At 40.5% G+C, this 17,913-nt stretch overlaps 1 protein-coding gene across 7 annotated transcripts in view; it reads left to right on the forward strand.

Moving 5' to 3' along the window:
• LOC113542099 (arginyl-tRNA--protein transferase 1) overlaps window positions 1-17,913 on the forward strand; it is a 90,478-nt gene that overhangs the window by 68,158 nt on the left and 4,407 nt on the right. For all 7 annotated transcript variants that reach the window (XM_026939410.3, XM_026939409.3, XM_026939408.3 and 4 more), the window contains one exon: window positions 10,869-10,989. In XM_026939410.3, the coding sequence (XP_026795211.2) occupies window positions 10,869-10,989 (121 nt within the window). The remainder of the gene's footprint in view (window positions 1-10,868; window positions 10,990-17,913) is intronic.

The raw sequence follows: 17,913 nt of genomic DNA on the forward strand, positions 1-17,913 counted from the left end.
TAGAGTGCTGAAACAAAAGAAAGCATAAGATCACTTGGTTTCATGCTTATTTTAATACGGTTTGTAATATTTCTCACAGAATTATAGCACTGGTTAAAAGGTAATGTGTTCTTAATATAGTCTATTATTTGGATTTCTTTTTTTTTTTCCTCTAAAACACACTTGTGAGAGAGAACCTTTGTCCAGACGTACATGTGGAACCCTGTTTTCCCTCCATAATGTCTACCAAACGTAGCAAAGTTCCTGTCCTGTTTTATCTCACTGCTCTGTCTGTTTGTCTCCCTCTCTCTGTACACTTGTGTAAATCTTGAGGGAAGTCAAGGCAGGTGGGAACAAGTGCATCTGAAAAGACACATGTCTTTCTCGCTGTCTGTCTCTCTCTCTCTCTCTCTCTCTCTCTATCTCTGTCTTGTGAAAAAACCTTTATTTCTATGAACAGATGTGTGACAGATTAAAGGAAAAAAAGGCACTGCAAATCAGCGCAGAGTTCTTTGGACTGATCACCTTTGATGCATTTGATGAAATGAAGAAACATTTCTCTCCTGATTAGTGAGGGTCACACTACGATACTTTAGGTTGGATTTTCCTTTAATTTGTCACCCGTATTGGTATACACTGGATGATGGCGCCCTACTGTTTGTGTCGAGTTTCATGTTTTTCATATGACTCTGATGCTTGTGCTGATAAGTTTCTCATAAGTTCCTGTTAACACAATTAGCACTTTTTTACTATATAGTATACTTATAGAAGTGAAATTATTTACAATCTCACTATCTGGTGTCACCCAGATGAGGATGGATTCTCTTTTGAGTCTGGTTCCTCTCAAGGTTTCTTCCTGATGGCTTCTCAGGGAGTTTTTCCTTGCCACCGTCACCTGGCTTGGTCATTAGGGATAAATTAATAAATTAAAAATGTATATCCGGGCTTTATATTTCTGTAAAGATTTTCTGCATTGTTAAAAGCGCTATACAAATAAAATTGAATTGAATTGAATGTTCTCTCCATGACTGTGTGTTTCCTCTCAGAAACATCTACGTAGGTGGATTGGCTATTCTAAATTCATGTGCGTTCTTGAAATTGTCTTCAGATCCATCACAACCTTGACCAGGTCAGTGCAGTCACTGCAAATGAATGAACGAATAATATCTGAAGCCTTGGGGTAGGAGCTTTTACTATTCCATAATTTAGCTGCACTGGTAGCCACTATCTCTCTTCTGTGAGTCAAACATTTCTAATAAAAGACATGTGATGGTGAACCAGGTAGTGTTCCATGAAGAAGGCTGATGAGTGCTGCCTGCCAACTTTCAGTATTAGCTGCCTTAGTACTTTTGGATGAACTTCCTAAAGGACCTGAACCGTTAAAACCATATGGAACGTGTAGATCTAAGAGATCTAATGTCAGGCTGCAAAGACCTTTAAACTCCTCAGTCTGATGTGTGAAGAGCTCCGTACCGAGCCAAGCACTCTCGCTAGCCGCTCTCTCCATTCTTCTCCTCCTCCACAGCCGTCCTATAAACCGCATGTCACCAGCAGAGCACACTAGATGAAAGCGATAGGAAGCGAGCGAGAGGCAGCGATTGAGCGGAATGAAAGAGAGCGGCTCGGAGAGAAAAGATAAACAATTACCACACGTTTTGTTTGGCAGGCACTTGCCTCGTTTTCTTTTTTCCTCATGCCGCCATAGCTTTGAAGTGGAGTCATTTTCACCATGTAATCTGTTCCATTTGTGCTTCTTTCATTAATGCTTCACAGTACTCACTGGATGGCTGTTACCTGCTTCAGTGGAGTTCACACTTCAGGGTGTGTTATGGTAGATCAGATCCGTGATGGCTGTGCATGTTAGGGCAGAGAGCTAGCTATGTCGTATAGGACAATTCGTCAGTTCACTCTCCTGACTGTACTCTTCCATATGTGCCAGTTTGAGGGTTTTTTTAGTTTCCTTTAGCATAGGACCCTTTTTTGAAGTAAGACAATTCTTCTACACTAATATTTTTAGTATTTTGATGTGTTGTTACCTAGATTAAATAGTGTGTTTGACACTTCTATAAAGATTGGTTGTTTTTCAAGTTTTCAATGCAGTCTACAATGCAGACTTTGGCTAAACACTAACTTCTTGTATGTCAGGAAAGCCAACAGTACTCTATGATGCCCCATCCACCCCACCCACTTTTTATGCTCCGTCTGTAAAATTTACAATTTTGCCCTTCCTTTCCTCTTATTTTCACTAGTCTCTTTTACCAATGGCCTCCAACCTTACAAAAATGAGTTCTCTATGTTTTGAAAAGGATCACCCATTGGTGATCTCTTCCATTGGTTTTTCTTCCTTTTTTCCTTATCTTTGCTATTTGGGACTCATTGGATATCTGGAAATTTTTGAGCTTACTTTGTGGACCTCTATAATGATGTAATGCATAATGAGATGACCAAATTAAAGAAAAAGAACAGTGGCTTGGTTATCTTTGGAAACTGTTTTGCTGGCATGGTTTTATTTTAATAGAGAATGGGTGCTGTTTCACTCTAGTTCTTCTGAAGGATATACCAAGTCTTCTCGGGGAGTTTTTTTTTCTTTTTCACACCGTTCCTGTGGCAGACTCATCAGCGATATATAACTAAAAGCACTATACAAATGTAATTTAATTCAGCTGAAACTATATAACTATATTAAATTCATGTAAAAGTCACACTCACTAAACTGGAAGCTCAGTATATTTTGTTTTTTATGCCTTATACTATGAGTTGACAGTTTATTACAGGGGTGTTAACTCATTTTAGGTGTGGAGTGGAAGAAAGCTGTCTGTTTGTATCCTTTGGCATCCTGCTGATGGAAGAATCGGAATTTGTTAAGCAATATGAATTCATGGAGCCATTTCGATTCAAAGTGTGACGAGTTGCGAAATAAATTTTCATTGCACCACTTTATTGGACTTTATGATTGTATGAGGATGGTATGTTGGCGTGTTTTCATAGCTCACATTAGCACTCAGCGTTACTACCATTGTTCGTCCCATCATGACTTCATGCACGCTTTCAGCCTGACACTGCACCATATCACAAGGCATTTGTCATCACTGTGTAGTTCCCAGAACATGACAGGCTTTAATTCCTTTAGCAGCCTGTGCTGTTGCTGCATCTCAGCTTCACTGAATATCTTTGCGATAAACTGGAATGTGTGTGTTGCAACAAGACGTACAAATTACAGCAACTTCACAACACCGCCATCCATGCACAGTGCACCAGGATCTTGCAGAATCCAGGCCGAGGTGAATTCATGATGTTCTTCTGAAGGCTAAAAGCAGTGCAGTGCGCTGCTAGGCAGGACTACCTAATAAAGTGGCAAATCAGTTAGTATAATCATTTTCCCTAGGTTGAGATTATTCATATTTTCCACTAGCATCAATGACCCATTCACATAGCTCTCTAATAATCTCCCATTTTACGAAGCATGTTCTTTTAAAGGCTGTCACAGTGTGACATGGTAATGGTTTATGTGTTTAGTTTGGGGCCCAATCGCCAAGCATTTGCTCCAGCTCTCCCTTGAGGAGCGCTGACAGGGCCAAGGACCCAAAGGGGCAAAGTTCAGAGGTCAAACCGTACAATTGAGTGTACCTTTTGAATGAGAGAAGCGCGTTGGTGGTGTGGTGTGGGAGGTGTGAAGGTCACAAGGTTGGAAGGCGAGAGTTTAGATCCAATGTCAGGATGAATGAAGCCAGAGAGGTCCAGCAGAAAATCTAGCATGTCTGGGTTGCCATTAAGGCTCTACGTTTATTTTTAGAGCCTTGCATTTAGGCTGTTTGGGGGAGACTGAAAGCGTCACTCCTCTGAAATGGCACCATATGCAGTAACAAAGAATGACTGACTGAGCGTGACCAAACAAATTCCAGGACTCTCAGGCCATCATTTTTCAAAATCATTGTGTGTGTTTAGAAAAGTTGGTTCCTATGTTGGCCCTCTATTTTCTTTTGCATTCCCACACCGAGGACTTCACGGTAGGTCTCATTTTAAACTGTGTTTCAACTCGATGCACAGAGCGAGATTATTTTCTGTAATAGCACCATTTTTGGACAAGCATCAGACATATCTCGGGCGAAAACCAGAATAGAGTAACAGTCTGGAGCAGGGCGAGCCACTGTAAGCAGAGTCAGACGTAAGACCCTGGCAGTAAAGACGCTCTTTCTGAGCTCAAGCTGCCCACCAATAAATGGCCGGAGTGATAGAGAGATAAAAACAGGCCTGGGGATCCTGTGCCTGTAAAACGCTGCTCTGCCGAAACACAATCCTGTAAAAATATTTTCCCATCATTAAGTTGTCATCCGTAGAGCCCCTGACACGTAGCTGGGCCCGTGTGAGTGTGTGTGTGGAGCAGAGGAGCCCAGGGCTGCCAAGATGCTGTGTTTATTTGAAGGTTGTCCCTCTGTAATATGTTGACTGGTGTGAAAATCTTGGCTGGTCCCATGTGTTTGAAAAGTGGCAGTAAGTGCAAATGTCTCAATGTCTCGACACGACTGAAGACACAGCCCGGACATTGTGTGTCAGGGGAGAAGGAAAGAGGGTGTATTTTTACAAACTGGGCAGCAATGCAAAGTGTTTACACTTGTCTTTCACAGACCGACTCTCCTCTCTCCATTTACAACAGCCTGTCCAATTGCTGTGCATGTGTGCTTATGTGTGTCACTCAGCAGCACACGCGCTCATACACACACCCGAATGTTAGCCTTGCAGGGAGGTCTGAGGGTATGTGTGTGTGAGTGCATTGCAGTGCTAGTGAAAGTGGAGATTTTTCAAAGCTGGTCAGTGTCTAGCCATGATCCAGCCCAAATCTGATTCACACACTGCTGTGTAGTAGTTAAACCCGATCCTCACTCAGCCTCTTCCTATCCACACACATGCCAGACTGCGGTATTTACTCCAGTCCTAACAAATGACTTTAACCCCACAGACAAAAGGAACAAACACTGTTGCTATGTTAGCAACAGTGTTTGTGCCTTTGTCAGTGTGTTAAAGCTGGGGTGAGAGCACTCACGGGCAAGTGAGCACGTGTGTCTGCTTTTGTGCAGTGGTATTTTTTTTTTTTTTTTTTTACTGTTCTTATATGTTGCTCTGAAAGTGTTTGCCTTCTTTATGGGAGGGATAGGCCTATCTATTGTTCTGGACTGTATAGAGGAGGGGACAACTTGGTAAATGTTTTGACGGGTTGCTATTCTACGCTATGACCTCAGTGTGCACAAGCTTTACTAAATGACATCTATGTGAGTAGTTATTAAGTGTGGTAGTATTGACCTTTTTTTGTTTTAGCATGTTGATTGACGGCTGGTCAGGTAGGAGGGATCTGTCTTGTCATAAACACACCTTGTATCCTTCCCTTCCATCTGTAAGTGAATTCTGCTCTCTTCACACTCACTCATGAGCTTTGTCTTTCTGCTAGGTATGGATATGATTGCAAGGTAAAATAGGGATAGTGGAGGAAATAGAGCCCAGATGTGCATGAATTTGTAGGGAACAGTGAAAAGCCAGCACCCTCCACTCATGAGATTCGAACACCAACCCACCCAACTAACAGAGGGGCAGGGCTAATAGGCGTTAAAGGTTAGGTTCACCTAACTTTGGTCTGTGGTGGCCCTTAGATTTCTGTTTAAATCACTGAGTGGCAAAATGACAATTATAGCCAAGTGTTATAATCTACTGAGAAGTCAACTTGAAATGAATCGCTTGTGTCCACACCGGTTAATTACATTCCTTTGCATTTATATTATAAGCCAAAAACAAACCTTATTAGTCTCAAGGCTTATTTTAGTGTGCAAACACTCCAAACTTTTGAGATTTGCTGGTCAATTGTGCATTGATCAAAGCTTCCACTGCACACGCACTAGGTCAGGGATTGTAAACTGGCAGATCATGATTTGGATGCAGACCCAACAAAGCATTTTAGTGGACTGAAAAAAGTACATGGAAAATACTGTAGCAGTGATGATAAATATATGGGGGGAAAAAATGGATGTCGTTGAGTGATTCTAGTTTTCAAAACATTGTGGCTTCTGTAGCAGATCCTCTGTTGTGGCTTGTTGTGGCCAATCACAAGTTTTTATGTAAATTATTTAGCTAAATTCAGCTCATCAGTCCAGACACTAGCTACGGGGCTAGAGATGTACAGTAACATCATAAAGGGGAGAGTTTGCACAGACTTTCAAAGATTGTCTTCGTAATGTATGCGGAAGAGGGCAGATAGAGCTTTCCTTCCGAATGTGTTACGCTGCCCTGTGACGTGGGGAGAACTGGCTGGTGGGTGGGAATTGGCAAGTGACCAAATTGGGGAGAAAATGGAGGGGGGTGGATGGTAACCTGAAGCACAACTACGAATCAAAATCTAACCACTTCGAATTTTTAGCAATAAATGAATCGCCATTGGTTAAGCAGAAAGAGTAACCGTAGTTGCCGTTCAGTCATGTTTGTCGCTTATCTTTGTAAGCAAGGAATTTTATGTAACTGTATCTTTACAAATTTTAGTTGACTGCACTGGATTATTAAAGGGAGTGCCGTACATTTCAACAATTTAGTGAATTCTCCTTATTAAATGTGCAATAGGAGCCGTCCTTCAGATTAGTTTTGCAATCTCTCTAATATTTTTCATAGTTGGTGTCAGGGATTTCTGATTACAGATAAGTTCTTCTGAGCTTCTTCAGGGCTCCCATGTGCACACAGCTCTGAGGCTTTAAGTTGGAGAGGTGAGAGGTTTTGTCTTTCACAAGAATTCCTGGCCAGCAGTGAGCTTCAGGATTTATGTTGCTGATTAATTGCCTTTCACATAAATCTCAGGTATGGGATTTTGAACTGGAGGGGGAGGGCGCTGTCAGAGCAAGTGAGAGAAATTAAGTGACACTTTAGTGTTTAAGTGTGTTTTTTCGTGTCTTCTCGTTTGAAAGACGGGCGCAGCATTTTAGTTAGTCTTTTATTTATTATTTTATACGTACGTTGTATATGGTGCATTTTGTTTCTTTCCTAAGAGTACCTTTTCAGCTGAGTTGTAAAATGTGATCTCTACAACATATCTTTCCAATAAATCAAACAAACATTCACATGGACCGTGACCCCTATCAGATTTTTAAATAGTTGTTCCCTAAAAAACATAGTGGTAGCATCACTGATTCCACCTGATAAAGGGTTCATACATGCACCACTTCCCTCCGGCTCCATCCACACTGAATTCCTTCACCGTGTTTATCTCTGCCTGATCTATCCCACCTCTTTTCTTTTCAGCTATCTATCCATTTCTTCTCATTGTGTGTTTGTGCTACCACCAACCTTATTCACATTTCATCAGACTGGCATTTTTTTTTCCATCTTCGGCTTTGTTGTACCTCGTGAAGCAAACCAAGCGCTATGTGACAAGTACTATACAAACAAAATGAAATTTGGGCTTTTCCTAGTCTTTTTCTCATGCTTTGCTGTGGCGAGGTTAATGAGCCATGAAGAGGGTTGTGCGTCTATCATCATTACCTTCATTGCTGTGTCATTGAGGGATGGAACGAGGGTCGGAGAGACGGATGATGCTCCATGGGTCGTACTATATTATTTAAGAAACACATGGGAAATGGTGATAGGAAAGTTTACATCATTTCTCCGGCGTGTTCATTGATTGGACTCAACTGTTGCACTGTTCGTTTTCTTGCATTACAGTATGTGTGCAAGAGCAATGAGCTCTGCTTCAGCAAACGACAAAACTGAATATTTGTCGGAGATAAGATCGTCACCAGGGTGTTTGCCTTTGCGTCATTTTTTATAAAAAGATCTTGTTGGCTTTGTGCCTGTATTATCACATCCTCCCTTATCTAACACAACCTAGTCGAGCGTGTTGATTTATGGATGGCAGAAGTTGTCTTTTTTTTTCTTCTTCTTTTTTTTTTTTTTGCCTGTTTTGTCTCCCATCTCACTTTATATCATGAGAAGCAGCTGCCAGCTCAATAATTGGACCAGAGCATAATAAGAAAAGAGTTGCAGAACCAAAAATATTTTTTGGTCTGCTGGGTGAAAACCCCCAGAAATCATTCTAAAGGAGTGATCGTTCAGTGTGAAACCTCAAAGAGAAGGCCACCATGTTTGAGAACGAGTAGAAGAAGACGAATATGAGCAGAGAGATGCCTGCGGTTGTGATTGAGCTCAGCGTCAAGACGTATGGCCAGTAGAGCCACATAGGAGGAAGTGGAACAGACATGGAGATAATGAGCAAGCCAGATTCCAGCATTCTGTCTCTCGGTTTAATCTTCTGCACGAGCGTTAATGCTTCCTGGGTGCCTTTACTGTTGCGTCTCTATTTAGTATCCAAGCTTTTCTTTAGCTCAGTATCGCCTTGTCTTTCATCTCAAGCAGCTGTGCCTTTTCTTAAAAGATAGCATTGAATCTGACTTTGGATTCTGCGTTTATGAAAAAAAAAAAGTGAGTTTTGCTGTCATGGTTGTGTGTGGGGGGAGATTTGTTTCCCTTCACCTCCATCACCAGACCTGTTAGAACAGGCAGTCACTCCTCTCACATCATCGCTCTGATGGCGGGGAGTGTGTCTGCAGTCTAGCTACATGCACTAGCCCTTCCTCTCCAAGCTTTTGGGTTTATACTCCTGCACCCGTGTATTTGTGACCACGTGAGTGTATCGTGACCAGGCGGTTGCATAAGTGTCTGCCTTCGTGCTTGCACTAAGATCAGAACATAATATCCGTAGTATTACATACATAATATTGTGGAAGAAAGATCACAACATCCTCCCGTCTCAGCTAATCGTACTTTTCCTGAATGCTGCTTGATGCACGGCACCATATATTCGTATGACACGCTGTTCTGCCACCTTCAATACATCATGTCCCTTTAATGCAGAAGAATAAAGCAGGCTTCACTCATCTTCCTATAGAGACATTTGAAAGAAAATTTGACATACCAGCCTGTCTTATTGGGTAAAATCATTTATGTTATTGGTCTATTGATGTTAGCTCTGAAGCAACTCTGATCTTAAAAAGAAAAAAACAAAAACAGATAGCTTTTCCATTGGCTAGTACATATCAGAACTGGGCGATATGATATATTCTTGATATTGTGAAAAATATTATGAAAAAATAACATTTTTCTGAAAAATCGCTGATATATTTTTATTAAATATATTAATATATTCAATATTATTCTTTTTTGTTAATTACAAACTGACTGGAAGCAGCTGATGTGATTAATTTTTATTTATTTATTTAGTACAGAATCTTTCTCCTTTTCAGTGTAAAATAATATTTATTTGTTTTATTATTTAAATATAAAAAAGAAAACTGAATATCTTTAGACATTAAATAATGTAATATTCCTTAAAGAAGCTTGAATTTAATTGATGAAATTAATTGATTTGCTGTTTAGTGTATTGAATTAAGTCATTGTTTAGCCACAAAAAATGCTTCTGATTTGTTTTTTTAATGAGTCATGAATTAAATCGCTGTTTTCTCTCTGAGGAAAATTCATGCACTGACATTAATAGTTCTATTTAAATCTTAACATACTGAATCCATATACCAAATGATCTTGAGTTACAGCTTGTTCCCAGTGCTTCACTACTGTACTGTATATACCACTGTTGACTGTAGATTCCTATATTACTGATTTATGGTGGGTGTTATAGATATAAGATATAAACCCAGTCATTTTCTTATTGTTTGTCCTGAGCTGAAACCAGTAACCCTTAGCTGTTGATGTGATGGTCTTGTGAATAAGTCTGTTCACTCCATAGATCCTATCTAGTGTCGCACTGCTGACAGAGTGACTGTGAGAAAGATGGGGTGTGAATACCTCATCTTCACCACTTAGTGTTTAGAATAAGGGGCCCAGGCACTCGATTCTCAAAACCTCCTGCTTGTGGAAATATGGCACATAGTTTCTGCTGTGGGATAATGACAGACAAATCCTGTTTGTGGAACCTCCGGGAGCGTTAAAGAGCCGTGAAATCAAAATGAGTGTTTCAGAACTTTTTGTTTGAGTCTCTTGGTTCAGTAATCACAAATCAAAGTCAGTATATGTGTGTGTGTGTATATATATATATATATATATATATATCTCAGAGGAGTGCTGGTCAGAGGAGTGCTGGTCGGAAACCTCAGAACACTATAATCAGAAATGTGGAAACTGGAATGTGAAATTAGGAAAAACAGTCTGTCTTTAAACTCTCAGCTGCATTATTTATCATTATTTGCTAAACCACTGTTTCTTTAGATTTGGTGTATCTTCAATGTTGTTGGCTCTCCATCCTGACTTCTTGTTTCAAAATCGAACGAGTCTCAAGCCATTTCATTATCAGTTCAACCAGATGCTCTGCTAAACACACCAAGACCTACGAGCTGTCATGAGTGGGTGCATGTCCATGCGTGCAGGGGGTTGGTGTGTGTGTGTGTGTGTGTGTGTGTGTGTGTGCTTGAAGAAAGGCAGACGTCTTGAAGGCGTTTGCTTGTTTACATTGTAGGAGAGTTAATTTGACTTTCGGTCATTGCATTCAGGCCTCTGATAATAAGGGCTCTCCAGGCCAGGAATCCATTTGCACTTTCTACTCCACACAAAACAAAATGTGAAGGCGCAGCTAATATATCACATGTTGAAGTTTAAGAATTTATGGCTGTTCTGAGATTTAATTCTGCGATTCATGGCAGAATCAAACATGTAGGCAACAAGTGCTGGAAGGAATAGCTTTTTTTTTTTTCTTTTAACTCCACTTACAAACACACATTACGTATTTTTAATCCTCAGTGAACCTTGAAGTGGTTCTGCCCCACCAGGTACTAAAGAATGAGTGCTGAATTTTTTTTCTCGCACTACTGGAATTCTTTATCATGTAACTAGTTCCTTCTTGTTTTTCTCAGGGTCAGTACCAGCCGTCAGACCTTCTGTGCCCAGAGACGTACACGTGGGTGGCCATAGAGAAATGCGTCCCCCGCCTTGATGCCTCAGCCTACGCCCGCCTCAACGAAGACACCCGAGCAGGTAATGCTCTGAAAATAACGGCTCTATTTACCAGCACATGCGTTAGTTTTAGTGTGCGTTATAAGCACAAGCACTGTGTCAACACAAATGCAGGTATCTACATGCACGTACCCATTCAAAAGGATCTTAAGATTGCTTTTGTTTTGTGATCTCTGCTGAAAACTATGAATTATGGGGTGGCAGGGCAGCTTTTTGCCAGAGCTTGTTAGCACATAAGTCCCCCCCTCCCTTCTCCTCCAAGACCTCACATTGTAAGAGTTTACCATGCTATTTGTATTAGCCATAAGTTGTCCTTTTTTTAAGCTATATCAGTCCTTGAAAGAGAAAAGAAGCACTACAGTCACTGTCTACTCTAGCGCCAGATTCTTGTTCTTGGCTGACAGGAGAGGAACCTGACGTGGTCTTCTGCTGTTGAGGCTAATCTCCCTCAAAGTTTCGTGTGTTTTGCATTTGTGAAAAAGAGTGCTTATTTGAGTGACCAAAGCCTTCCTGGAAGCTCGAACCAGTCTGACCATTTTCTTCTGACCTCTCTTATCAGCAGAGAATTTCCACCCAAAGAACTGCTGCTCACTGAATTTTTTTTTTTGGTTTGTTTTTCACACCATTCTGTGTAAACTCTAGAGACTGTTGTGTGTGAAAATCCCAGGAGATCAGCACTTCCTGATATATCTTTACAAAACAGCTGAGCTACCGAGCTACTTTTGTATGCGGTCCTAGATAGGATGCATATCTCATATCTGGCCATGTGACATGAATGAGGATGGTCAGATTGGACTTCACGTGTTTGTTTTTTTCCCATGCGCATATCACTGTCATCGTCATCATCATCATCATCATCGTCCCACGTCGACAGTGCGGCAAAACAAAAATGGAAGAAAGCTGAACAGTGATTGTATTCAGAAGAAGGATGAGGAAATTGGTGATTTATGTGATAGAGAATTTTGCTAGACAAACTGATTAGTGTCGAAGCAACCGCCCAAGAAATTGCAAAGCACGGCCAAAAACGAATACAGCAACAATGCCAAAGAAATGCTCTCCCATATAAATGCCCCTATGAATCCTTCCACACTGCTGTCCTACCATTGCTGGCTCCTCTCCTGTACCCACACATCACTCGGCACAACCGTGCCAACAATAGCTACAAAAACAACAAAAGCTAGCCATCTGACAAGCTGTTTGTTGACCATCAGAGCAAATCGCAACACAGGCTTGGGCCAGGTATTCATTCGTTGCTTCTACTATGACAGATTGGCTCACAAATAAGTCCTTATTTGTTGTTTGGGACGCATTTTGGGGGACAGGTATGGGCCGCGATTGTGAACCGTCAAGATAGATAGACAGATCTGATCTGATCTGAAGAAGAAAAACATGTATTGAAGCTTGTAATGTGAGCATAGTCTATATGAAGTACCACTAAATTTAGCCCATTTCCCATTTTGACACATAATTTCTCACATCTTTGCTCTGGATCTCGGTTTGTAAGCCTTCATCTGTATTGACAGATTGATGCTCTGCTAGCAGAGTAAAATGTTAATAGGATTTGTTTATGTTGAAACAGTATGGATTGGAGCCAGTCTCTGACGGGGCCCAGGACCCAGTGCAAAGCGGTTCAGCCGGGTCATGGATGTGGTCATTCCTGGACACAGCAGATAATGGCCATGATGATGATGGTAATAAGAATAGAAATAATATCATTGCCGACAAGCAGACGCCAGAGCAAAAGGGAGAGCCTGACAGCCTGTGGAGCAATTACTCTTTCTTTTTGTTGAGTGTTTTTCTACGCTGATTCATTTTCTTCTTTGCCGTTTGCTTTAGTCGAAGCCTTGTCTTGCATTCTCATTCTCACAGTTCTAATCCTTTGTGTTCACTGCTTGGAAAAATACATAAAATACTTGGAAACTTTTGAGAATAGTTGGTCTGGAAAGCTCACAGGCATAACTGTTTGCACACAATGCTTAGCTCGGTGGTGGACATATTTAAAGATGCAGTGATCAATATTTCTTACTAGTACAAATAATGTGGAAAATTATGTAGAGATGATTAAAAAAATAATAGTTGATAAATAATAATAGTTAAGGCATTGACTCAGGAAAATTGTATTACGTAGCTGAAAAAAAGAAAAAAGAAAAAAAAAAAACACTTTGGAAATCTGGTCCGGAATGAAAGATTGGTATTTGGATTGGCCTCTTGTCAGTCATTTTATAGACCCGCCCCTTCACATTCTTATAAATCATTATGAGGATACGGTGCGTGTTTACAGAGTTGTAACTTGGCTTTCAAGCAGCTGAATGTCCGAATCCGCTTGAAAGTGATGTCATGACAGTCTAGTTAGCATGCTAACTCTAGTTGAACCGTCGAAAGTTTAGAGGGCGGAGCTTTGTGTACATGGGAGAAAATGGGGCAGGCTTAATGAGTTAAAAAAAAAAATCAATCAGATCTTATTCAACTCCACCCATTAAATCGTTAGAGACTTATTTTCCACAAATCTTACCTAATGCAACTTTACTTTAAGAACACTTTATACACTTACTACTTGTAAATCCTGATAATTAGGTGCTTTGATGACTATTATGTGCTATTAGCATTGACTGCACTGCATCGTCAGTAAGACAGTAACACAACCAGAGACATCCATCCACAGGTTGTACTTTTATATTTCCATTTAAATCAGTGGCTCCAGCCAACATTATAGGGTTGTGTAAGACATTAAGTAGCAGTCTCAACACAAAGCTCTTTGTTTTCCCTTTCTTAAGAGTGGTTACAAGAAACATGGCGAGCGACTAGTGTTCAGCAAACACAGTGAGGTCATAGTTGGAGACATTGCCCTCCTGGCAGGTCATGTCAGGACAGAAGCAGATCTGCCACTGGGAATTCTGAGACACCAGCAGGAACGGGGAAAAAAAAAAAAAAAAAAACAGATCCTGACGAATCATCCCTGTACTTATCTCGGCGTGTGTGGGTTTTTTTTTGTGTGTGTGTGTGTTTGTGTCTTCATGGTTGTCCTTGATTGGCACTAAATTTCTGAGGCTGTCTTTCTTAGATTGGTTGATATCCTTATAGATCAGTGATTTTTGCTCCCACAGGAAAGACTGGGGAGAAAAACACTGGGGTTAAGTACAGATTAAACTCACTGTACAGTGCTTGAGTTTTGTTTCCCGGACTCTTTTGCGCAAGCGTCATGCAACACTTGATTAAGTGGTCAGATTAATTCGGTTAGTTATGGAAGAATAATGGCATGTCATTCCTTTCTGCTTTATGCCAGTGAATGCACTGTGTTAACTATTGCCTAGGTCAATACATATTTAATAATGTGTGTGGGTGTGTGGGTGTACGTTATGATATCACTTCAATCCTGACAGAACAATCCTTACCATTGAGAACGATCTTTCTAGACATCAGTGTGTTATTGTAGTGCACGGGTCCCAACTCAGCAGTGCGTAACACTCAGACAAAGTCTGTCATTGCTTGCGGTGTTTGTGAATCTTTCTTGCGTTACCTCCAGTCCTGCTCGGCCTGTTGTTCTTGGCTGGAGGACACCAACTATTTCAGACTTTTACTTTTGATGCAGAACTGGTCTCGCTTGTATAGACTAATGTATTTCCCTGCCTTCCAGTTTCTTGGAGTTGTTAGAGGAGACCAGTGAGTTGGCAGATGGAGACAAGTGAGCGTAATTATTGGAGGCATTGAAATTGTTTTAACCACCTTTCTGCTGTCAAAGCCCAAGCCAGAGGCATTGCCCGTTTATGATTTAATTGAAACTCCATACCCGTATAAATAAATAAATAAATAAATAAATGCGGCGAAGTGTCCGAGTGCCATTTGTCTCAGCGTGGCAGTTGGTGCCAGCATTGTGGAGCGCCAGTGTTCATGTTAACACTGATATGTCTGAATGCTGGCGGTTGAGTCATACAGGCCTAGCACATAACATCAGTGTTTTCCCCAGCCTGCACTATCATCTTTTTGTAGTTAGCAAACTGCATGTAGTGACATACTCCCAAATGTATTACCGTATATACTCATGACCACATGCACCCTCATACCACTGTTTTTTTTTTTTTTTTTTTTCCCCTCTCCTAATCTGCATGAAGTTTAAGAGGGAGGCCAGTACATCATACAGTGTCAGGAATAGCAGTCACTGCTGTATGTCTGTGGTCAGAGCAAGGTTGGTTTTTGCCTGTGTGTGTGTCTGTGTGTGTGTCTGTGTCTGTGTCTGTGTATGTCTGGCTGTGTTTATTGAAAGCGTATGTGGAGATCGTCAAGTCAGGCAACCTTGTCCTATTGAGCAACAGAGGAGGCGTCGTGAAAAAAAAGCCTGACCAACAGAGCTCAGTGGTTTCAATAAACTCCTGACCATTTTTTTTTTTCCCCCTGCGTTAACTCTTTCATGCCTGGTGTCCATGCTAGTGAACGCTTATGATACAAAGCAAGATATAAGAGAAGAGTAACTCGCATGTCTTACTGCCAGCAGCTTTAAGAATAGAACAATGAACAATATTGAATATAGAACTGAAATCAATATTGCTGTTGAGCTTTTCATATCTGTTAGTGTTATGGACACTGATAATATGCTATATCTGGGAAGAAACTACAAAAAAAATCTTTTGGAGATATTCTTGTTTTGATTTTATAGTTATTCACATCAAATTTGCGCACGTCGTCATTATCGTCCAATTATACGCTCCATTGAAATGTATGTCCCGCCCCTGGAGGCGTGTCTTGCTCTGTAGCAGCAAACATGATTTGTTTGTGTGTTTTTGGCTGTGTGGCTCTGTGCACACTGCTCCCTTCTCCATCCATCGCTTGGTTGAGAAAAAAGGGTGCTGTATTTGAATTTTATTTGAAGAAGAACGAGATTTCGTAAAGAGAAAATTCTTTACGTTAATTATTAGTTATGTAATGACAGAGAAATGTTAATGAATGATGACGAACATGCTTAGAAACACGACAAGCCTGGTATCAAGCTGTATACGGACGGGTTTATTCATAAATCATTCGCAGGAGCGTTTACACAGGAAAATCCTGTCATTTCGGAAAAACGTTCGTATCCTACTCGTGCTTGAGTGTGTGCAAATTTACACATTTGAAGTAATGTAAACCTCCACTTGATCGACTTCAACTCATACATTTTGCATGGATTACTGCAGTTTATATACAGAATAGACTGGCGGGGTTAAATTGCTTATTTTTATTACGTTTAAAGCATTTAGCAGACGCCCTTATCCAGAGCGACTTACAGAAGTGCTATCATAAACACATCCTCATGCTAGTTCACTAGGTCAGGGACTAAGAATACCATCGAGAACATTTTGTGAAAACCAGGCATTTTATATTAGTGGCAGTAATTAAAAAATATCCATAAAAATAAAGAAAGCAAGCCAACACAATAAAATTGTAATTAATAAGCCAATAAAAATAATCATTCACTTATGACCTTAAAAAATGGCACCATATAAACAGAGGATGGACTGGTCTATCTGCGCAAATCTGTAAGCCTGGCATGATGGAAGATTTAATATTAAGATTTAATATTATATATTAAATAGTTATAATTTAGTATTATATATTATTAAATATTTTTACTGGCATAGAAGTGAGTCAAAATAACTTCTGTCTTTCTGCCTTTACTCTCATTGTTCATTTCGTTTTCGGCTGTCTGTGCACTTGACCTTTTATGGAGTTTTGTGGGCGTCACTACATGCAAATGAGCTGTGTCAGGAACGCACTTGGCACGTTATGAGTGATCAACATACGCACATATCCGCAGAAAATCAGCGTTTCTGAAACTTTTAAATCCAGCTGATTTTTTTGCTTGGTTTGGCTTATGCAAATATTTATACACAACTTTATTAAAAGATTCATACATGAGCTCCAATATGTGTTATTTTTAATCAATACTGCTCTGCTGTCATTTCACTTAGCATGGTGACGACAGACGTTTTTAATAAAAATGATTTTTCGATAGAAAATAAGTATAAAAAGATAAGATTTCTACTCATTTCTGAATGACAGGTTTAATTGAGACACAGCCAGCACCGTGTCCTTGGTCTTCTGTCTCCAGTTTACCGCTGATGTAAACCTCGTGATGGAGTTTCTGAAACCTTGTGGTCAGACCCCATCGTCCTTTTTTTTTTCTTTTTCCAGAGAAAGTCTTCCTTATCATTCCCTTTGACCCGTGACCTCGAGTCGTGCAGTGAACCTCCGGTGCCGCTGACTGAGAAAGCCTGGTGCCCCTCAGTAGGAGCTGTAAACGAGTAAAAGGATGGATGGAGCAGGGGAGAGGGGTGTTTATATGCGCAGCGGATGTTTGGATTGTTCAAAAGAGAGAGCCCCTGACACCCTTGACAGCTCTGCTCAGTGTTATTGGCATGCTTAATTGTGGAGCTAAAAGCCGTCTCTCTGCCCTGTTTACTCTCACAGTTTGACATCTCGTCATTTTCAAGCGATTTTTTTTTTTTTTTCCATCAATGACTTGCGCTATTCGAGGCTTATAGCCATAGCCATGTTTCACTGGTTCACTGCTCCTTCTTTTTCTTTTCTTCTTTTTATGAGTGTCATGTACTCCATGAGAAATACTCTAAAGCGCAGTGTTTCACGTCTGAGCCAGAGATGATCCTTTGATGGATCTTATGCAACTTGTTTATTCCCAAAGGATGTCTGATCACATTTCCCCCCTCTTTTTTTTTCTCTAAAAAATTTGAGACTAATTTAATATACATAATCATCCAGTGTGTACGTGGAAAAGTTTGAACGTCGCCAGAGTGCCTTATGAAGATTCTTTAAACGAAACATGAAAACCAAAAGAAATTCTTTCCAGAGGGATAAACGCTTATTTCTGCCAAACGCGTTGAAAAAGAAGAGAGAGGGCCTCAGGGGTTTTCCAGGACCTTTCTATTTCTTCCTTTTTTTTTTTTTTTTGTTTAACTT

This window comes from Pangasianodon hypophthalmus, chromosome 3 (assembly GCF_027358585.1).
Source record: "Pangasianodon hypophthalmus isolate fPanHyp1 chromosome 3, fPanHyp1.pri, whole genome shotgun sequence".
In the NCBI taxonomy this organism is placed as follows: domain Eukaryota; kingdom Metazoa; phylum Chordata; class Actinopteri; order Siluriformes; family Pangasiidae; genus Pangasianodon; species Pangasianodon hypophthalmus.